We start from the raw sequence: 22944 nt of genomic DNA on the forward strand, positions 1-22944 counted from the left end.
TAGGTAATGCCCTTGCAAACCCAAGGAATTGGATATATTATGTCAAAAACAAGCAAACTGAGCATTATAGAAACTTTTGTCCAGTCAAGAGGAATAACCCTATATTCTGAATTAATGCTTTCTTCCTTATTTGAATACTTTTGTTCCCCAGCTGCAGTCTGTCAGTGCCACCCTAAAGTGTATAGCTGCCATAGTAATGGGTACAATCTCCTGCTCTTTCTTAATAAATGTTTTCTTTAAGCCATTGAATTATTGATCTTAGGTGGGATAAGATGAAACAGAATGATTTTTCTTGCATTTTTCTCAGGTCCCCCTTCACAGACAATACATTTAGTTCTTCTAAAGGAGTAATAAACTGAAATAAATGGTGTGATGCAGCACATTCTGCTGAACTTGAAATGACTTGGCAATTCTGTGGTAGATAGAAAGAATGCACTCTGATACCCCCAGCCAAGGAGAAATTGAGTCTTATTTAATGCTGAATCAGAATGGCTAGTGAATTTTGGAACTCCATGTAAAAACTAAAGGAAATGGAAATAGCAAGAGATTAAGGCTAAATTTCTGGACAAGAACTGTCTATGGAGCAAAACATACTGATTGCTGCTGTTCTCCATGTTTCTATCTCTGAGGAGTGTGGTAGACATGAACTGCATGTTGCCTTTGCATGTTGTTTTTAGAAAAAGATGAGGATCCTTATTTCATAGGCAATATTTTACCTGGCTAAAGGAAAGGTTTATGTTTCATTGTTTAGTAGACTAATGAGGCTTTAACATTTACACCAGTATTACTAGCTCTACATCTTTACAGACATATTCTCGTTGTTCGAAGTTTTGTCTCTTAATTTTGATGGAGAAACATTTTTTGGCATCTTACAAAATGTTCCATTTTAGCAGGAATATATCTTTAAAATATATGTTCCAATTGGAAACTCGCTGTGGCCAAAACAATCTCTGAAGTATTAATTGTATTTTGAGAATATGTGGAGGATGTAGGAAGATGTGGAAAAACAAGAGGGACAAATGTCAGCTCTTCCCTGTGAAGGAGGGTTGAAGGTGGAAACAGGGAAAAAGTTTAAGGGATCGTACAAGAGACAGCCTAACCCTGGTAGCCAAAGATGCTGAAATTATGAAAGAATTGGTAAACACCCAGAGGATAATAAACCAATGAGAAACAACCACCATGGATCTGTCAAGAACAAATTTATGTCAAACCTAACTAATTTCATTGACAGAATAACTGGTTCAGTGGGTAAAAAAGAAGCAGCAGCAATGATACAGGTTGACCTTAAGAGAACTTTTGACATAGTTCCAGATGACATTGAAGTACCCAAAGAAAATATGGACATGGGGAAATTAGTATAAGACCAACACTGAAAATCAGTAATCATATTTTCAGAAGTTTGCTGTCATTCTAGGAGGACATACCCGCTGGGATTCTTGAAGGCTATCCTAAATCAGACATTATGAACTATTTCATGTAGTGACCTAATGGGAGTATTAGAGTGAGTGTATGCAATTTGTAGATGGTACAAAGGTTGAAATAGTTCTGGGAAGAAGCGCTTGGAGAGCAGTTTCTAAATGAAAAAAATGAGCTCAGTTGCAATGGTAGTAATTGATTTCCAAATGATCCAAAATCAATTAGAGGAAATTCAGTAATTATAAATGACAAGTACTGTAGCAAGGAAGCAAATAATCAAATAAAAGATGGAGCATAATTGGATGGACAGAAGTATTTTAACAGAGGACTTAGCAGTTGCAGTGAACCACAAACTAATTGAAGTCAGCAATACGATTGTTAGATTGCATTTGACCCTGGAACATCATGTGAAAAGCCATTAAAACTCATTCCCTGGAGGAGGAGACATCTGCCTGGAGGTTTGCACCCAGTGTAGGGCAAAAGCACGGGACAGATATGCTAAACAGCATGACAGAAGAGACACCCAAACATCAGGAAAGCATAGAAAACATAACTCGTGAGAAGAGGTTGGAAGATACAAGTTTACTTAATCAGCTAAGAAAGAAAAGGACATTGATGGACACAGTATCACTTGCTCAATGAGTAATGTTTGCTTGCCTGTCTCTCCACCCTAACTTCTGTTTCTGGAGCATAGGAGAGAGAACTTAGAGGGGGCATCACACACTGTTAGAGAGCAAGACACAAAATCTGCTCTAGAGTCTTTGGTCTCCCATTGTGGCAACATATTTATCTTTATTTTAACAACCAAAAGGTGCATTTTTGGCTGAAATGGCACACCTCTTGAATGCATTTTCCTTCTCTAACTGGGAAGAAAACATGTGGAAAACATATGCCTCTAGATAGCATGGAGCATGTTTATCTGCATGAATATTGCCTCAGTGGAAGCACAACACACATAAGTAGCATGCTGATGGGCAGAGAAATGTGAAGCAGGCATTTTTCCTTGCTGTGCAGTACAGCGCTTCATTCGGGTATCTTCCAGATTTATTATAAATCAATAGGCTCGAGTTCTTAGGACACACTTTGGTCCCATCCTTTTCAAACCCCCACTGCCAACCTTGCCTTCCTAAAAGGAAGGGAATGGCATACATCTCGTCTCACTGAATTAATTCTTTGTCCTAATATTAAAGGTTTTGATCTTCAGAACATTAGAGACACATCTGCTCAGATTTATCATGCATCGCATTTGTGCAACATCATCTGTGGTCTGTAAACACACAGACCCACACCCCTGGATGCACAGGTGCACGAGCATGCTCATGCACCCATGAGGTGCCAAACCAAAAAATAAAGGTGAATAATTTTTAAAAAGAAGAAAGTAAAATATAATTTTATTTTACTTTGTTGCTTTTCAAACAAAAAATGCTGCAGCATGAAAGACAAATTAACATTTCAATCTCTCCCATTTTTAACCAGTTTTATCTTATTAATGTGGATATTTAAGCATTGGGAAAGATGCAGTTACTGCAATTCATTAAATATTATAATTAGGAAAAAATATGTGTTTGATAAACTATATATTATTTTAAATCAACAGAAGAAGAGTACTTCTGAAAATTAAACTGCTATGTCCCATCACTGCATCTAGATAAATACATTTCCATATATTATTGAAACTATCTTATGGTAAATGTGGAGAAAAGCAATTCAACTGTTATGGTGAAGCTTTCCCAGCTTGAAAGTGGTATTTGAGATGGTGTTTTTCTCGAAATCCATCTGGAAACTACACAAGTCTTCATCTCTCCATTTGTGAGAGAAGGACATTTTGTTTGTCTTTTTGGTAATGAGAGCTTTATAGCTTTTGGAGAGCAGGAGGGAAAATTTTGTAATTGGTGATTTTGCATTCCCTAAAGTTTTCTAAAATTCTTTAAAGCTTCTATTGATTTTTTTTATTCAGTCCAGGGCACTTGAATGAGTTTCTCCAAACTCTGTTCTGTAATGAATTTCAGACATCACTGTTGACCCTCTTCTTAGTTTTCCTGTCTTATTAACTAGCTCTCCTTCCAAGAATACTGAAGTAGAGCAGAGCAAACTGCTGGCTAGGGCTGCTCCAGCTTTCTTGAAAGGCAAAGGGTAAGTTAAAGAGAGAGTATGTTTGTAGCTTGCACTAACAAAGCTAAACCAAAACCTTTTCCCCTATCCCTCCCATTTTTAATGTATTCTATAAACATCTTTCCTGAAAAAATTGTGATAACCAATTAATCCAGTGAGCTAAGTAGAGCATGTTTAAATATATTTATGTACACCTGGATGTGTGAGGTCTTGATGAGACACTTCCAAGCAAATCTAGCTTGTGAATTCAGTATGTCAATCGTGTGTGTTACATATCGATATAATGTTTATATGTAATACATAGTATATTAAAATAAATAATGCTGACCTCACAATTTGCTGTAGTTTACAATAAATAGTACTGTACAGCTCCAATCCCTGGCCCAATCTGGCATCTCACCGATTTTTGAGGCTGGCTCTGTAATCAAATGCTACCATCCTATGTCACTAAATACTAAATACATAAATTACAATAATAACAAAATAATTCATTTCTGCATGTGGTGTGTTGTTTTCTGGGGGTTTCTTCTTCTCTAAAAACACTTAGGTGTTCGTTCCTAGGTTCCCATTTCACAATCTCACTTGCTCCTGCTTTCTCTGTTTATCTCTCCGTCTGTCCGGATCGCACCCTCTCTCCCGCGGCCCTGTTCCAGGTTACAGTACAGCCTCGATGTTGCAGACAGGCTGGCTGATGAACATGTGCTCATCGGGTTGTATGTCAACATGCTACAGAGCAACCCCGCACGGTTAGTGCAGGTTTGGCACCTTTGGGGGACCCAGGAAAGGGATGTTGGTCGGCCAAATGCTCTCTCTGTTCCCACCTGGCTACGAGCCGAAGCAGCTCTTCATGAGCACTTGCCTAAAGGGAATGTGTATGAACACAGAGTAGGTCCTCCCAAAGTTGGTGGATTCTGGCAGTCGCTGCTATTCTCTCTAGTGATGTTAGCAAGCTATTGCTAAGTATTGCAAATAATTGCTTAGTTGAGAATGGCAGTGCAGATTGATTTGGGAACTTGTGCTCTAGGCAGTGCAGGGCTCAGTGGGGGTACAGCGATGATTAATAAGTCCATGTTTTCAAGGTATTCATTTTTGAGGTGATACATAATTTGTAGCTTCACCTTCCTTGAAAGTAAAAAATGGTAATAGTACATAAATAAAGAAGATGATGATAATAATTTGCTTGTTGACCTAGTGAAAGAAGTTCATTTTTATTTTTAGATATGTCAGGCATTGTCTTTAAATCTGCCTGATGTCTGCATTATTTGAGTCTTGTATATAACTTTTCCCTTATCGCATTCAGACTGAAGGGTGTCTTGAACATACTTCATTGTTTCTGCTGGAGTGATTATGGAGCATCCTCTACTAAACACACCAGCTATCCTGGCACTTGAGATAGTGGCATTGCAGCGGGCCACACCAGGAAGGGGAAACGCTGGCTCCCTTCTCCAAGTGCAGCAGAACTCTAGACTTTGCAGCCCTGTAGCAGCAAGGCGGTGGGCAGTGTGGTAAATGACCCTAGAAAATGCAGTGCTGAGCAGAAAACTGTACAGTGTTTCTGGCAAAACTATGCTCAGGAGGTTTATTTTGCTCAGTTCAGTTTACAGTACTGCTATGTCAGAATATTTCCCAGGTTAGATGAAAGTCTTCATTTACTCTAGTTTGTAGAAAGCAACAAGCAACTTCGTTTGGGAGAGTGAATGCAGTGGTTCTCTGCAGTCTTACGAAATTCACTTCTTTGTGTAGCTCCTGTTGAAAATGGGAGTAATTTGTCGTGCCCAGTGGAACAAAGAGTCTCTCTCCGTTGTTCTGGATCCGCTTCTCTACTCTGTAGCCCACTGGAATGTGCCAGTGGGGAGAAAAAAGCACTAGTTTTTAGTGAGGAAAATGAAAACCATTTACTCAAAACAAAAGCATTTTGAAGGGGAATTTCATTCCTGAAGAAGCACTTCCAGAAAGCAGGCTTCTGGAGGAGTATTTACGCTGTGACTGTGAAAGCAAGCTGTTGGGGGCATGTGTGTAGAGCAGTCCTTGCCCATCTGTGATCGAGGACAGGAGTACACTACCACTCGGTCTAGTTTGATGGGGAGAAGAAAATCTGGCCCTGTCTACTACAAGTGACTTATTTGATATGGTTGTTCAAGAGGTGAGCAAAGAATGGACATGGTTTAGGGTAGTTCTTTGTGGTAGGCTGGTTTGTCAGGCATGGCATTTTGGATGCCATGTCTGTGATTTATTTAGCTTCAGTGAGGTCCACCAGTTCCTCACCAGATCTCTTTGTGGGTGCCTAGCCTTATATTTACCATTTTCATCCTCTAAATTTTATTCTATATATTCTGACCTGTTCCCTCATGGTTTTGAGCCAACCTCAACAAGTCATAGTAGTAAATTTGTACCCAAATTTGTACATACAAATCATCTGCCATAACATCTAACGTGTTGGTTTTGAGGAATGAATGGAGAGCGACTGATAATGGACTTAATAATTTAAAAACCTGATGTAAAGCATAGTACATAACATCTGATTACTGACATTAAATCACTGCAGTCATATCATCCTGATGAGAAACAATCTCAGTTATTTGTGTAATTAGATTTTGACAGAAACATAACTGAGAGGGACAGCAGTCTTAGTCATGTGTCAGACCAGGCTGCATTGCCATTTTCTGCTTTGTTGGTAGAGACTTCTGGTAGAGAAATGGAATGGTTACATTTTGGTAAAGACAAGAACAAAGTCTTGCCATTCTGAAGTTCCTGTGTGAAGCCAGTTTCCAGGACAGGTAGGTGAAGCCTCTGCAGGAGGCTCAGCTGCTGCATCTCTCATAGTCTCAAGGCAAAGCTGAACTCCTCCTGTCCATGCCCCGAAGTAGCTAGATGCAGTTTGCTCAAAACCCACCCAATTGTGTTAGGATGGTGCTGAGTTCAACTTATTTCACCCTGCATCTTAAGAAGATTTGGTAACCTGAGTAAAGCCTGTACTTAAACATAATCAGGTAGCTTATGATGTAGGGGAGGCTGCAGCTGGCCAGCTCTGCTGTTGAATCTGTCTGCAAAATACCACTTGTACATACCCAGACGTGCCATTATATGTTTTCAAGTGCTTCTAACAGCCAAAGATGAAAAGAGGGATGATTGTAGCTGGACCTTTGTCCGCAAGAAAAACCTACAGAAATACTTTGTGAGCATAATACATAAAATTACCCTAAGAACTATATAGTAACACTTTAAAACAAAATGAGCTTTGGATTTTTTAAGTACTGAGTCAAGCTGATTTGTAGTAGCTAATGATCAGTGCAACACAGCCCAGTATAACTTTTTTTCCATTTTAAGTGCAGCTGGTATTTATATTTTAATTTTTGTGGGGTGTTAAAATTAATTTAATTAATTTTAACTTATTTTTGTTTTTCATCTGCAGTTATTTGATACTGTAATTAAAAGTACAAGTTTTCCTTTCCATCCACCACAGGCTAATAAGCTACTTAAGGGTTTTTTAGAAACCAGTACTCCAGAGCAAATTAAGAAACAAGAAAAATAATCAATTCATTATTTATAGTAACTGTATGGGTAGAAAACGTATGCCTTAGCCAGATGTTTTAAATAGTTTAATTGTAAAGTCTGGTTTAATATGTAAAACCAATATTCGATATTTACTTTAGTTCATCTTTAGTGTCTGATTCTAAAAAAGAACTTTTAACTGCAGATAGTTTTCACTTTTGAAAGTTAGAGACTTTGCCTAGTTTTGAATATTAATTCCACATATTTCAGTCTTTTTCTTTTCAGGTGCAGAAGAAAATAAGATCAAATATATTAAAAGTAGGAGGTTATTTTGGTTCCACAGAAAGCTATTTTCTGGGTTTTTTATGTTATACTGTGTAGTTCTGTGGTGGGTCCTGTTTCTGTACTATAAAAGTGGCATGCTACTCCATGGAATTTTTTAAAATGTTTATTAAGGGAGCATGCACAACAACTAACTGTAGCTAGGAAGGTCCATCTAATCTTCTCTTGAAAGAGGAAAAACATTCAGAGACCAACTGCTGCAGAGGAAATCTATAGACATTTGGCTTCCTTGAATTGAGTTAGTTTTTATGATTATACCCCCATAGCTGAATGTTATTAATATTTTGGTGGTAAAGTCTTGGTGATTCTAAAGTAAATAGCAAATTAACAATAGCAGAGAGCTCAGATGATGTGTCTCAGTTTAAAGTGCCTTAAAACCAGGCCAAATTTTAAAGTGTCATGGTTAAACACTCTTCAGAATACATTTGGTGTGTTTTTATTGTTTTTACAGCCCTGGGGCTTAGAAACCTACCCTTTAATTTGTCTGTATTTTCTGTTAATTTATTTAAGCGAAGGTTTGTAGAATAAGAGCACATCATGAAGACCACATTGATATCTCTATTGCAAAAATTTCACAAGAAACTTTCCTAACCAGTGGTGGCATAGTTTTAAGACCAGCAGGGAACATCCATATCAGCTATTGCAGGGTGCCTACTGCAGAACAGGCTGGTTTGACACATCTAAAGCCTGAGAAATAGCAAAGATCCTCCAGTGTCACTCCTTTGCTCACAGGCTATCCTATTTTTCCTCCTTTGACATCCTGTTTTTATGGAACTCCCTTAGACCGCAGAAGTCCTATATACAGGTGATAATATTGGATATTCATTCTACATCTGTGTGGTGATAGATGCCAGACCAATTATTACTAATAATTATAAGGTCTTTAAAGAAATGGTCACTAATGGAGAAGCAGTGTTCAAGTGTTGTTTAACAGTTTTAGAAAAGAAGAAGCAGTACAATATTTGTATGCAAAATGTTTAGTTTCTTTCAAAGGGCTGCCTGAATCATTCTCTTGAGGATCCCAAATTCTGCACACATATTCATGATATTTAAAGCTTGTGTGTATGATTGTCATACTGCTTCTCTGTATGATTGTCCGTGAAGTTGCTGAAGTAAGCTAGAAGTGAATTATGGCAAATTAGAACTCTGAGACATTTGAGGCTAATGCTGCTGTGCATACCTCTGTGCTTGATGGTCACAAAGAATAGGTTTATTCTGGAACTAAATTTATCTCTGGCATTGAAATTTAATTTACAGAGCTTTGGAGCTAGTGATTTGTGGCATTCATAGACCAAATTTGATGCACTGCTACATCTATTTTTATGTCATCCACCTATGCATAAATACATATCAAGTACGTTAAATACAAGTAAGAATCAAAAAGCTGCAGTGGCTTGGTTCATTCAGTAAAGCCACTGTCTTGGGGTTTAGCTCACTTCTCAGAACTACAGTGCAGATTGTGTTATGCCAACAAGTGGAACCATATTCCATTTTTCCAGGATGGATAATGTGGCTGCACATAGCTGTAAAAAGGAGAATTGATGCTGAACGCTTGCTGTTTTTACAACCATCTGTTAGGATGCAGTGTTTTAGTAATTATGGTAAAATTAAAAATTTAATGAACTGTCATTAAAGTAACCTGTATTACCTGGTTTACATAATTTTATGTGTCTGCAAGACTTGCTTGGCCCTTTCTTTCTCTGCATGACATATCAGTACAGTAAGCATGAGTATGTGAGAAGCAGAACTATATAAATTTAGAAAAATACCTTTATCTTTCAGAATGTAAATAGGTTAGCCCACAAGAATCTGAGTAAGTATAAAATTAAGCTATATATGTAAGAAAAAAAAATGAAAACCAAAAAGTCAGTGTCCATCTACCTCCAGAAGTCTTGCATGCAGTCTGCAGCACAAGCTTTGCTTACACAGAACCTCGTTGTGTCTCACTTTTCAGAGCTTTACTGTTTTTCTAAACTTCATGTTTGTGATCTCACAGGTTATTGTCAGAATGAGAAAAAGATGATATTTGTCTCTTTTCTTTTACATCAATAAGGCATACCTAATCCACATGACACCCAACTTTAGTTTAATGATCAGTGAGTATCAACCACTACCCATTTTTCAAACATAACATTTAAGTCCCAGTGGATTTAATCGAGCTAACCAAAAGATGCCCGTTGTAGTTCTCTGAGGTACACAGGGACATGAACTCACTGAGAAATTTTGGAGAAGTATTTCCTTTTCCTTTTAAAGATGTCAGTTCTTCAAAAGCAGAACTTTTTGCACAAGTTTCCTCTGGAAGGCTTTTCAAGTTCAAGATACAATTTCTGGCAAAAATCAGAATAAAATCCCATGCCCAGAGCAATTCTTGTTTTGCACACTTTTTTGAAATATGAAGCTCATTTTACCAGCAACCAATTGCATACCTTGAAGAGCCCATGGGCAGGGAGGTGTGTGCCTGTCTCTCTTCAGCCAAAAAAACATCATACAGTTGCAAAGGGATAAGAAGAGGTCAGACTTACCTCTGTCTGGGACAGTCTGCAGACTGTCTTGTACTCTGCACAGCAAAGTGTTCTTCTCTCCTCTTCTTAGGGCTTCATTTCTTTTCTCTTGTATATGCTAGAATTACTGAAGTATAGGATTCTAAAGCCCAGGATTATCCAGGGTCAACTCAGTCCTCTTCAGATTTCTGGTTTTATCAGTTCAGTAGTTTTGATGGTTCTCTGCAAACTTATAAATGTTTAGAAATAGTGAAGGTTCTCACTATATTACCTTTTTCCTGCTCATCTGACTAAATAATAGCCTCCATTTAAAATAAGGACAGCTGGAAAGGTATTTACCTAAAAGAAATATTTGCATTTTATATTTTTAGGGGGAGAAAAAAATAATAAGGTGCAGTATTTTAAAGGAATTCAGTATATTTGCTCTTTAGTTTCTTACACTTTCTGAACAGGAGATTTGATTGGCAATCTCCAATCTCCACTGGAGATTCTGCATATGTGACCGAAGTCCATCATAGTTGGTGCTAGTAGATTCCTGAATCCTGCCAGCAGGAGTTGTCTCCAACTTGGAGTGAGTCTGGGATCAGTGGTGATATATAAGTTGCAATATTTTAAAGGAATTCAGATATTTACTGTTTAGTTTTTACACTTTCTGTTCAGTCATGCAATTCTCTGAAATCTTACTCCCAAATATCAAGAAACCAATAAGAGAAAAAGTCTGATTATAAATTCCTGGATCAGTGGTTCCAAACAGTAGTCCATGAGGCCTTGATAAGTGCCCTGCAAAACTGTCCTAAATACTGTTTTCTGTTGCAAATCTGACAAAATTTCTAAAATTTTTCTCAACAAACACTGAGGTTCCCACTAATCCACTGTCCAAAAAGTAATCTCTCTTCCAGAAGATATGACAAACCTGACACATAAAATAAATGCTGACTGGTGGTCCTAACCACCTCCCACCCGTTTTTGGGTGGAGCAGTCTGCAAGTTGCATCTTGCACAACCTTGGCTGGGGTTTGCAGACTGCTGCTGTTACCCCCTAAGGGAAGGTGCCGTGTGGCCCCTAAAACTGATCCTCCCAGGCAAGTTCCCCTCCCCCTTCTCCCCTTTGCTCAATTAATGTCTGCCGTTGTTTAATTTGGTGACATTTTGCTTCCAAGTTCTGTAACGAGGGGCTGTGAGATGATGGTGCAAGAGAGCAATGGTCATTTTTACCATGTATAAACATCTCTTCCCTCCTTTCCCCCCACGCCTGAGCAGCGTGCTTGACAGCGCAAGTCGCCTGGATGAAGAACATAAGCTGATCGCCAGGTATGCAGCAAGGCTGGCAGCAGAAACTTCTTCATCAGTAAGTGTTATAATTAAAGGAAGGTACTTTCCTTCTGTCATGTTCTAAGGGCTTAGCAAGATCAGGAAAATTGCATCTGACAGTCTAATGATTAATGGATTATTTTTCCCTATCCTTTTCATCAGAGGCTGTTATGCTTTAGTAATAACACTTTTATGCAGTCCATTTAAACCCAAGAATCCTCATACTAATGCATATAATCTATATACTAATGCAATGGTATTTAAATAATTACATCAAAAGGAATCTGACATCTTGAACTGAGGAAAGACTAGAAAATACTGTCTGGACCAGTTTGGTTAAAGGTTAATGATTTACTGCAGTGGAAAAATGGGTGGCGAATCCATTTTACTCTCTAGTTCAAATATCACAGCCACTAGGGCCCTAAGTACTAAGGATTTTAAAGAATGTTCTTCAGCAGGATGACTGTAATGACCCCCTGCATTAGCCCTGGCTCCCATTTTCATTTCAGAGCAATGATTATTCTACTCTATGTATCCCAAGATAGAAGGTGATGACAGGCTAAAACCTCACTAACTGCATTTAGGAACAAGAGACAATGAAGCAGGAACCTAATCAAAGTATATAAAATCTTAAATGGTACATGTAAGGTCAGCCTAGTTACTTTTTTTCCATCTCAGCCCATTTGGTAGAACAAGGGACCATAAATGATGGTTAAGTGAAAAGCAGCTGGTACAGAGTGCCCAGAAACATTTTCGCACAGAGATTTACACTGCAGGGTCAACTGAAAGGGTGAAATTGGGCACCACAGTTCATGTAAAGACACTGATTAACACTCACACCAAGAGAAGACGAATATGCTGCCCCGTGCAGCTATCTGTCATGGAAGATTTCAGACTACCTGCAGCTACGTGGGAAGAGAAGGGTGCTCCTACTCTGCCAGCCAAGCCCAAATCAGTCCTTTTCAGAGTTGTTTCAAGTTTAAGGCAATCTGTAGGTGATGGTACTGTTTCTGAAGGACAGGGAACAAGATTTCTCATTAATAATGTCTCTGGGTAAAAACTTGTTGAAATCAGTTGTGTACAACATGTATCCTCAATATGGGGGAAAACTTAGGAAACAATATAAATAGAACTGGTTTGAAGGAAAATACTGAATTTCTCATTGCCATTCATCTGTGCTCTTTAAACAAAAGAGACAGAAGGAAAAGGAAAGGTTTCTGTATACAGAAATTTTTTCCGAGAACAAGAGTGGCACTACAATAGGAGCACAGTGGAAATTTCTAAAGCTTTACTGATGGACATTCTGGTTTTTAAGGAACAAAAATCTATTAATAGCAGTGGGCATTCAGGAAAGATCCTGATTCCTCCTGTACCAGCCATGGCATCCACCAGCATGTATCATTTCGCCTTTATGCACTGTTCTGTTTCCCTGTGGCTGAAGTGTTAATAGGAAAGTGAATCTATAGCAGCAAAAATAGTATGTGGTTCCAGGCAAAGCATACTGTCCTTTCCCCACAGACAATCCTAACCTTTGTCAGATTTGTTAAGCTATTGAGATGTATCTTCATCCTTTTTGAGGGTCCACCTCCTGGAGAAAGAAATGCCTGGCATCACATAAAATAGGGCTCCAGGGTTACACTTCACAGGGCTTTCTACAGTGAGAAAAACTCATATCACAGCAGTAACTCAGCAGAGTATTTTTAACTGTCTGAGATTCTTTCAGGTTGGAGTTAGAAATAAAAGGATATCTTTGGTAGCTGTGAAACTTAAATGTCTTGTTCTGTGTTGTCATTGATACAATACTGAAATACAGGAGTGAGAAATGGTAACTGGTTATTGTTGCTGAACATGCAAAAAGAGAGCATAGTCCAATGAATCTTGAGTGAGCACTGCCTAGTCTGGTAAGAAATTGTTTAATTCTCACCTCATTTTATTGGGGGGAAAAAGGTTTTGCTATACCTGAAGGACTAGGGAAAGAGGTTTTCTGAAGTATCATCAGAGCGTTTAGGAAAGCTTGGCCAAATGGGCCACACAGCCAGACTGAAAACTGACTACAGCTTTCAAACTGAATGTAAAGCCACAGTTTCAAGGGTGAAACATCACTGCACTGGAAACACATCCCCTTCTTTTTGGAGACAGACCCTGGTTTTTGCTTCAGTGCATTCCTCTTGTCTGTAGCATCAAAATCAGAAGCCATATTACAGCAACTGCCTGCAGCAGTGCCATTGCCTTTTATGACTGGTTCAGAGGAAGCTCCTTGAAAAAGCAATGAATGACAGGATCGTAAACACTTGAGTCTTATTTACTCTAGCACTTACTCTGCTTTTACTAGCAATGGAGACATACCAACATGAGCAAAACACAGATGCTCTTTTTTTAGTGTAGGCAAGCCTGGTACTGCATTTTCTGTAAGCAGATTTCACAGAACAGATCTGTGTTGAACTCATGGGTGCATGCTGGCTATTCCTCTTTCAATGCAGCCTTCTCTGTTTTACAACAGCAGCAGAGTCAGCAGAGAGGGGCATCAGATATCTCCTTCACCATTGATGCAAACAAGCAACAAAGGCAGCTGATTGCAGAGCTTGAAAATAAAAACCGGTAAGCATCCACAAAGTACCTGGTTTTGTTCAGTACCATATGTTTGTTTGTTTCTTAGCATTTTTTACCACCTACACCCGTACAATGTGCTTATACATGCACATACATCCCCCGCTACAAAAAGCACAGAACACAAAAAGATCCACACAATATGACGAAGGCTTTGAAATCCATAGCTACCCCGTGTTTTCATAAGCATACTGTTCAATGGCATGATATAATCATTGATACTTTGCTGTTTGCAGCTGCTGTTTGTAAAGAGTTTTAAAAAAAAGCCTATCCTGTTTCAAAACCGGATTAACTTTTCAGTCGGATCCTCTGTAGCCCTATAACATGAAACGATAAAAGGATCAGTCACGCTTGTAATGTTATGCTCCCCTGCTTTTATTTGGGAAAAAGATGATTAAAGCTCTCCAGAATACTGTCTGCCTGTGAAAGGTTTACAGAAAGGTTAGCAGCAAGTTAGACTGCTGATCAAATGAGACAGGAGGTACAGATGCAATGGAGACTGAGAGACAGTGTCCAGGAGAAATAGGGCAGCCGGCCCCAAAAAGGAGTGATGCCTATTTGTTAACAGCAGAGAATTGGGCCCTGGGTATCAGACTGCCTGATGCCATGAAACGTATGGCAGCAGAGCTCTGCTTTTAGTGCTGGACTGTAAAATAGAGGCCAGCCCAGACCAGATGGTTTCCTATTCCAAACTCTTCACTGCCTTCTGTCACCGTGTAATGAGCACCACCAGATCCACTCTCAATTTGTCTTTCATAGTTCAAGGCTGGCTCTTGACCATCTGCTGTCCAGCACATTGTGAAGAAGAGACAAAATTCACAAAGATTTCTACCTTCTGCTGTAAAGCTTTGTATTAGCCTTTTGACAGCACTCTAGAGCTGACGAGCAAGTTGTAACGAGACCTACTAAAGTGCTTCTCTGTGAATTGTTGACTGCTCTCACATCTCTACTTACACTAAAAGTATTTTTTAAGTGTCAAATGTTTTCTCTCATACTCAAGAAGGGCCAGAAAGGTTATTTTAATTTTTGTTAAGTTCCTGAAGTGCTTGAAATGTTCATGGTGAAGAATTAGAAGGGAGCAATTCAGTTAAGCTTAGAGCTGTTTCGTGTCTACCTCTGATTTTTGGGAGTCTTGAAGAAATATTTCCCTCTATGGCAAAATCTCAAGAGTTTGTTTAAAAAACATCCAGAACTCTTTCCCATTGCTGAGAGCTTCTTTGGTTGGTTGCAGCCCAGTCATTTTATCTACATGTACATTGATGAAAAGCTACATACAGCCATACTATTTCTCCTCTTGCGATGGTCAGTGAGCTGGTTTGGTGGAAAATTACTGACTTGTAGTCTTCTGCTTATTCTCCTCCCCAAGAGAAATCCTACAGGAGATCCAGAGGCTGCGACTTGAACATGAGCAAGCATCTCAGCCCACACCAGAGAAGGCACAACAAAATCCCACTCTCCTTGCAGAGCTCCGACTGCTGAGGTAAGTCCACAGAAACTCCGGCCATGACACAGGCCAAACAGTCATTCTCAATAAGAGATGAACCTTGCTTATGGTTTTGGGGGCTTTTTAAGCCTATGTGTATTCTTTCTCCGTTTTTGGTGCAGCCAAAAAGCTTATGCTTTAAACTGCATGCATGAGGAATCTCACATATTACACATCTACATTAAATTAAGCATGTGCATTAGTGTTTGTAGAGTTAGGGCCTTAGAACAGTTGCAATAGGTCCCCGAAGCCCTGGCCAAATGCCATTAATCATATAGGGAAAAATGTTCTGTCAGAACAAACATCTTTAAGAAGGCTTTTGTTTATGCTAAAGAAAATAAAGCTACATGAAAATACTGTCAGAATTAGGTGTTAATTTTTGAAAATTCCCCCCCCAAGTGTTGAACACTAAGGAGAGGTTGGTTCTCTTCATTCTGCAAAACCAGGCTACAGAATGATCCTCCTTATCACATGGGAGGTGGGGAGTAATGTCATCTGCAGCAGCTGAAGATTTAGGGGATCATTCCTCCAGTTATCCCGCCAAGCTAAAAACATTGATATCAATGGGTCTGCATGTTAATTATGATACTCTACATGGATTTACTAATTGCCATGAGTTGAAGAAATACACTTGTCATTGGCCCAGATCCATAGGCTCTCTGAAAGTTCTGAAGTTCATGTTGTGAGAGCCAGACAGAGAATCCAATAAGAACTATTCAAAATGCTTCATGTGAATAGAGAATAGGGTGTAAGCACTTTCTTTCCAGTGAAACAATGCTAGATTACTCTGCCCCCATAGCAGTTCTCTCATGAGAAGACTAAAGAACATTGTTGGCCACTTAGCCACTCCTCACACAACTAATACTTTAGTGGTATGATTCATTTCAAAGGAAATTACTGTAAGAAATTGTGCTAAATTTTTTTTCTTTACAAATACTTCATAGTTTTATTGTGGAGTTTTCCACACTAAAATATTTTTCTGATTCACAAATAATTACATTTGCCTTCCAATCTGAAGACAAAATAGCTTCTTCATTTCTATGAGTGATTTTAGTATGTAATTACTTCTAGATGTCTACAGGCAAGTGACATTCTGTGGGACATATAAAACTAACTGTGAGGAAAATGTGTACACTGTATAAAATATACCAATAATATAGCTCTTATACATCAAGCCTGAAGTCTATTTTCAGCAGGTTTAGGAGATTAACTTTTTATGTAGTTGACAAATAAAATTCATTATATTTTAAAAAAAATTGATTGTGCAGTGTTAGCAGGCTACTTAATTTTTCCCTCTTTTCAATTTTGATACACATATTTTAATTTCCTGACACGGGATGTCCCTAGGGCAGTGACGGTGAGTTCCTCAATTATATCTTCTCTCATTTAATAGAAGTGTCAGAATCAGAAAATAACTTTTAATCTGTGGATCTGAAGTGTTTTGCGTGCCTTCTAAATGTTCACCATTGGAAAGGCAAAAGTCTGACTTATTTACTGGGGAATTTTGACACCACCTCTAATTCTTAGACACCTCAGATGGCACAAGGCTGTTCTTACGTGTAAAACAGCAGGACTCAGAACAGTATGTAACAGATTTATGTCTGTTACCCCACAGATTTTTCAGGCTTGATATACTTAGGGCAGTAGGGCTATTTAGTTCATATTTTCTTAAGAATTGCTGAAATCCGTAAATTATGTTGTGGGAACCTGTCCCAGCATCTTTCACTAGCTGTTATAGAGTTGCAGAGTCACTGAAATGAGGTTCTGAACACAGCATTCCTTCCTATTACCGGTACTTGGAAAACCCATTACTTCTAAGAACTTGCTCTGGAGTACAGCAGGAGAAAAACTTCAGAGGAATGGTCTGTACAGCGCACACTGCTTAGATCCTAGATTCTCTCTCCCTGTGGAATGAACCTAAAACTCAGCAGAGATCTGTGCTGGGACCTGCCACTTTGAATTACATGGACCTTATTTTTATTAGCAGTTTCTTAAACTCCATTGCCTTTGTACAATTCATAGAGTTTCCAGCCATTACATGCCTAGAAAAGAAAAACCAGCACAGGCATTTTGTAGCAGAAAACAGATGAATCCTTCAGAAGAGTAAATGCAACCTGGCAGTGTTACTATCTGATTCTATTATATGGGTGAGAGACATGAGCACACATGAGCAGTCCTGTAGAAATCAGTGTTGCTTACTTATATCAGCAGGTGCTCACTTAAAGAGAAGGGTTTTGTATTTCTCTAAATATAGGAAATGTACTTTTGTTGGCTACAGTACTTTTCCATTTAGGATTAAATTGCCATGTTTTTGTAGGTAGCAGAAGGCTAATGACATACTGGTTTTGTGTTATTTGCAATACAATAGTGTATAAAATATCCCTAATATGTATATTTTTTTAACAGTAATGTTGTTAATTACATCATAGCTTCCAGGAGGGAACAATTTTATTTTGTTTTTAGGTGGGGACCTCTCACACAATTTAGTGATTGAACATGTGCAAGTGCTGATCCCCCATCCTGTGCAGTGGAGCTATGCAGAGTCAAAGCTGTTCACATTTATGGAGGCACAGAGTGGCTGTCACACTTGGAGAAGCTTAGTATTCATGCTGTCACAGGACCACCACTGGACTCCAAGTCCAAAGAGCTGATTTCAAGCAGTTATATCTCCACTATGTGATAGTCTTACTCTTGCTTTCAGAAAAAAAAGTAGAAACAAAAGCAGTTTTCTCTCTGAATTTCTGAACTCAACCTCTTTCATATCTCACTGTGTTCAGTGCCCCTGCTGTAATTTCCTGTCCTTTAGGGCATGGCTTTAATTTCTCCTGACAGCTAGACAGGTTATTGACTAGAGAGTTCCAAAGACAAAAATTGTCAGCATTTCCTCAGGGGAATATAATACAAATTTGTTTGAACCTCATTTGTTCTTTGAAGAAGTGTCTGCCTTTTCTCTAATCACTGTATTCAGTCCCACGAGGATTCTCAGCATGAAGGAACTCACTAGCCTTTATGTAGCCCTGTTTCTAAGCACTATGCTGAATTCATCCAGTGTGTTTGCTTTCCTGCAGTCTATAGGCATGTACCTCATAGCAGGGCTGGTAAAATGATGCATTTAAAAGCTGCTGATACTGTGAGGGTGAGCTCTGATCAGATCTGCTTGTTTCTCAGACAGCGGAAGGATGAGCTGGAACAGAGGATGTCTGCTCTCCAGGAAAGCCGGAGGGAGCTTATGGTTCAGTTAGAAGGCCTCATGAAACTGTTAAAGGTAAGGAGCTCCACCTGATACTACCAAGGAGAACAGACAGACTGAAGCAAGAGAGGAGAGAGAGGAGATGCAACTCCAGAATTCTGCAGAACTTGACTGTTTCTACCCACAAAATTTGGCTTTGTTTCTCTCCCTTTTTATTTTTTGCCTTGCTCTTTCAAGTCAGGGGTTTCAAATGATGCTCAGAAAATGTTCTTGTAGCAACACTGCATCATCATTGTCACTTACTGCTAAGTGGAGTAAGAATAAGAAAAGAAAAAAACAATATATAAGTTAACTATTAGCTATGAGAAAAAAACCTCAGCACTGTACACTATTACCTACTCCAACTGGCTCTATAGAATTGCTTTGTTTGTTCCTTTAACTTTGCCCATTCAGTTGCTGGTTCTGTCAGATGTGCCATTTGACAACCCAATCTAACTCTCTCGCCTTGGAGATGCTGCTCCTCCAATCCTTGTTCATTTTCACGAATACAGAAACACGCCCTTGTTAAACAGATAAAACATGCCTCAGCAAAGGATCTCAGTTAGAAATTAAGATATCAAAAGGCATGTGCATTTTTAAAGACTAGGATAAGATGGAAAATGTGTCTTTATTTGTAGAGTCCAGCCCTATTTTACCTGATGTGCCTCAGGACAGATGATGCCAGAAATTCACATGGGAAGAAAGAGCTCTGAATAGTGTAGGAGTCTGTTTTGTTGTTGGCCATGCCAGATCAAATGAGTGCATGAAAATTCAGTGCAACTTGGGTCATATATGTCTGATAAAAGCAGAAGGAATTTCACTGAAGTCCATTCGACAACATATATTTTGCATTAAAGGATGCCTTTGACCCCTTATGTCACTTACACCTCCTCAGACACAGGTTTCTGCAGCCACGGTGCAGGAATTGGTGGCACCTGAGCAGCAGAGCCCACCCAGTAGTCAGCATATTTTTGGGAGCTGGATTAGGCAGGAAATTTTTGCTCTACCTATGAAATGCTGCAGTGCTACAGCTAGCAGTGAGGGCTGCCTGATGTCAATACACTGCCTGGACAAAGACAATTTGGGGTAGGAAATGATAGCAGCTTTCTGCATGCTTTTCACTGTTATGGTGTTTCAAAGTATGCGTAGGTGGGACCTTAACCTGGTCACATACCTTCAACTATCTTTGTACCTTTAACTCTGTACTCCAAATTTGGATTTGTTTTCTGTTCTTTACTTAAATCCTGGCTAATCTCATGTACTGAACCTCTTTTTCTTTAGGAAGAAGAATTGAAACAGGTAGTAAGTTACCTCCTTATTGCAGGCCTCACTAACTCCTAAATGTGATTGTGTTCCTGTGATTTATTTTACTTTCTCTGCTTGAGAAGTGCGTGTGTTCTTTTGACCAAAATTAATATTTTGCAATTCTTTCCCATATTATTTTCAAATATCTTGGAGCAATTTTCACAGCTGAATATCTTAGCCCTCTAGAAAGTGAGTCATGACTACAAGGAATCTTGATCTTTTTCTCACTCCTCTAAGTAAAAACACGTAAGGTTTTTACCTGACATGGTAAACCTAGAATATGGATTAAAGAACATTTATACTACACATAACATTTTGAAAATGTAATTAGAAATTTGGAACTTCAAGAAAAACATAACTGAGCTTAAATCAGACCCAGGCAAATAGTTTAAAATCCCATTTTACTCAGAAAAAGTCAGGGCATAGTGTGCACATCTTTAAAAGTTGGCACTAATGCTAACATTCCCATGAGTCTTCAGGAGATTAAGTGATTTCTGCAGCCTAAATCAAAAAGAGCAAGCATCTATATTACTAATAGTAAATTTTAAAAGATTTGTTTTGAAGCTTATTAGTTTTGTAATGGATCTTGGAAATATATTAGGCTTTTAAGAAAAGGCACTTTTCAGATGGCAGTTTGATTTATGAGTTCAATAAAAATGTTTCATTTTAACAAAATACACTTCATCTGGCTTTCATCAGCAAAAGTACAGTCACAAGTCTGACATGTTCTGTCTATAGTAGAGAGTGTGGAGTTTGTTTATGGGTAATGCTCACCTTCATAAAACTAACACTGGCTAATTTTTTTAGAGCATCAATCTACACACAAAAAAAATAAAGCTGACCAAACATCACCTTCATGTAAAGGTTGTCTTTTTTGATTCTGCAGTATTAAGAGAGATTCCATTCGCAAAAGAGAAGTTTTCAATGTGGCAGGAGTTTCCCGATCATATAAAATGTTCACTGGACAGTATAAGTGAAAGCACATTTTCAGGCTGTTACGAGATATTTTTATGAGATTTTTTTTTTTCTTCTGAGAGTAATAGCCTCACTGAATACCAGGTGATGATGCTAAAGAATTATTCTCACCATTTCCATTTAATGGTCCTCATTATGCTATGTCATTTCATGATCTGTTGAGAGAAACAGGATTAAATTAATTTCTGGAGGAATTCAATCGGAATGAGCAGCCTGGCAATTAATCTAATGGTTATAAACTATCTATTTCTCTACTGCCTTTCCTTGAGAAAGGATAATGAGTTCTTCACATCCTTGTCATTTGATGAGGCTGTGAGATGGGCTTTCCCCATATGTTATCGCAGTTCAGTCCCGGCAGAGGGAGCAATGGGCTAAAGCTCCTGTAAAGCCAGTTTTCGTTTCAAGGATTTTATCCTAAGCATGCATGACACTTGGTAGTGGGAAAATCTTTCCTGTCTGGCAATAATTAACTTAAAAGCCATAGCAGTTTGACTAGGGATGGTGATTAAAATAAAATACATGAAAGTTTTCCTAAAAGGTATGAGGATATATTGATAGCTGCAACCGAGTACAACACAAAAGTTGAAGCCATCCAAATATCCATGGTGGCTGTGGTAGCTCCCCTTTCAGCATGCCTTAGTTCTCAGCTGGTGGAGCTGCCAAGTTTTGGGATCAATTCAGTGCTCAATTTCTCTTTTGAGCTTACCAAGAAGTTTCTACTGACTGTCATAGCAGATTTCAGATCGTTAGCTCTAGCCCTTGAGAACCACATTTCTCCCAATAACCACTAAGCAGGAATCCAATCCTAGTTGTACATCATTCGCACAAACTCGGGCTGAGGTGGATCTAGCTGAGTAAAATATATTTAATGTTAACCTCTCTGAAATTGGGCATTCCCTAATATCCTCCTGTTTCAACTTGCTGTTCATCAGTTCTGTCTGATACTGCCCAAATAGTATAAAAAGTGAGGAGGTTTTTTTCCTGGACAAGGGACTCCGATTGCTTAATCTCTGTGTGCTTCCCAAACACTTTGTTCCAGCACCAAAAGCTACAGATAAGAGAACACTGTTTGTCATAAACACAAAATCTCAGTCATAGCTACAAAGCAGACACAGGGCAAGCACTGGTTATGCAGCAGCTTTTGCGTTTCTCTTGTGGGAAAATTCCAGCCCAGAAGTACTGACAGGCATCTGTTATTTTTAGTAAATAAAATGCCTATCCTGAAGTTCATTCCTGAATGTGACTTGAAGCAAATTTTGTCCAAGTTTTTTACCTCATCTTCTCTGAAAGTTCCCACTGTTGTTGGTGTTCCCCAGAACTGAGATCAAAGGCAAAGGAGAGCTAAGGAAAAAAGGCAAGTGAAAAAAGGCATTCCTCTTTCGGGGAGCTGGGAACCAAAAATTCTTTCACAGATTTCACTGAGGATGAAATATGCTCCATTGGGGCATGAAAGGAGAAAGCTGTAGATCCCAAGTGCCCTGCCTGATGTGCAGGGGGTGTGACCTCCAAGGACCTTGGAGCATATCCAGGTTGCTCTGTGCCCTGCCTCTGGAGGGCTAGAGATCTGCATTTTTGCTGGAGCTGGTACAGATGATTCCAGAAACAGGAGAGCATCTGGCCTTTATATATTTGACTTGCCTTTCATCCATCATTTAAATGTTCTAAACCCAATCATTAAAGAAATTATAAGTATTAAATCCTCCATTCTTCCATTAGTAATGTGCTTATTCCTCATAAACCTAATTTGCCCTTGATGTCTTTCTGGGGATAATGTCTCTTAGAAAGGGGTGATAGGAGAAAAGAACAAATAGCCTAGTATTCTGATACATTATTTATGGTTCAGGGCAGGAATTTATAAAAATCTCAAGGGCAGTGCTGCGCTCATCCTGAAATGGGCTGCACTTTGTCTTTTTGGAACATATTTGCCAAACCATATCAGGGCTGTAGTGACAACCAAAACAGAAGTCAAAATAAATGTCATGGGGAGAATTAAGAAATCCTCCTGAATTCTCAAAATAAATGGCGGAAAACACCAACCCTCAGGTCACTTTTGATTGTAAACAACCAAGAGCTTGTGTTACAATTCCCCTTTAACAGCACTCAAGCCACCTCCATCTTTAGCATCTACTAAACACAGGTTTTCAGTCAAAAACCATGTGCAGTTTGGTGTGG

General features: G+C 38.9%; 1 protein-coding gene across 28 annotated transcripts in view; it reads left to right on the forward strand.

Moving 5' to 3' along the window:
- Nucleotides 1-22944, forward strand: part of DTNA (dystrobrevin alpha) — a 234169-nt gene that overhangs the window by 191752 nt on the left and 19473 nt on the right. For 11 of the 28 annotated variants that reach the window (XM_051769722.1, XM_051769820.1, XM_051769807.1 and 8 more), the window contains 7 exons: nt 3472-3549; nt 4182-4274; nt 11123-11210; nt 13674-13771; nt 15147-15260; nt 18432-18528; nt 19774-19794. In XM_051769722.1, the coding sequence (XP_051625682.1) occupies nt 3472-3549; nt 4182-4274; nt 11123-11210; nt 13674-13771; nt 15147-15260; nt 18432-18528; nt 19774-19794 (589 nt within the window). The remainder of the gene's footprint in view (nt 1-3471; nt 3550-4181; nt 4275-11122; nt 11211-13673; nt 13772-15146; nt 15261-18431; nt 18529-19773; nt 19795-22944) is intronic. The other 17 variants (XM_051769740.1, XM_051769787.1, XM_051769755.1 and 14 more) reach the window with 11 other exon arrangements.

Source organism: Manacus candei, unplaced genomic scaffold (genome assembly GCF_025592945.1).
Source record: "Manacus candei isolate 608988 ecotype Guabito, Panama unplaced genomic scaffold, ASM2559294v1 h1tg000008l, whole genome shotgun sequence".
In the NCBI taxonomy this organism is placed as follows: domain Eukaryota; kingdom Metazoa; phylum Chordata; class Aves; order Passeriformes; family Pipridae; genus Manacus; species Manacus candei.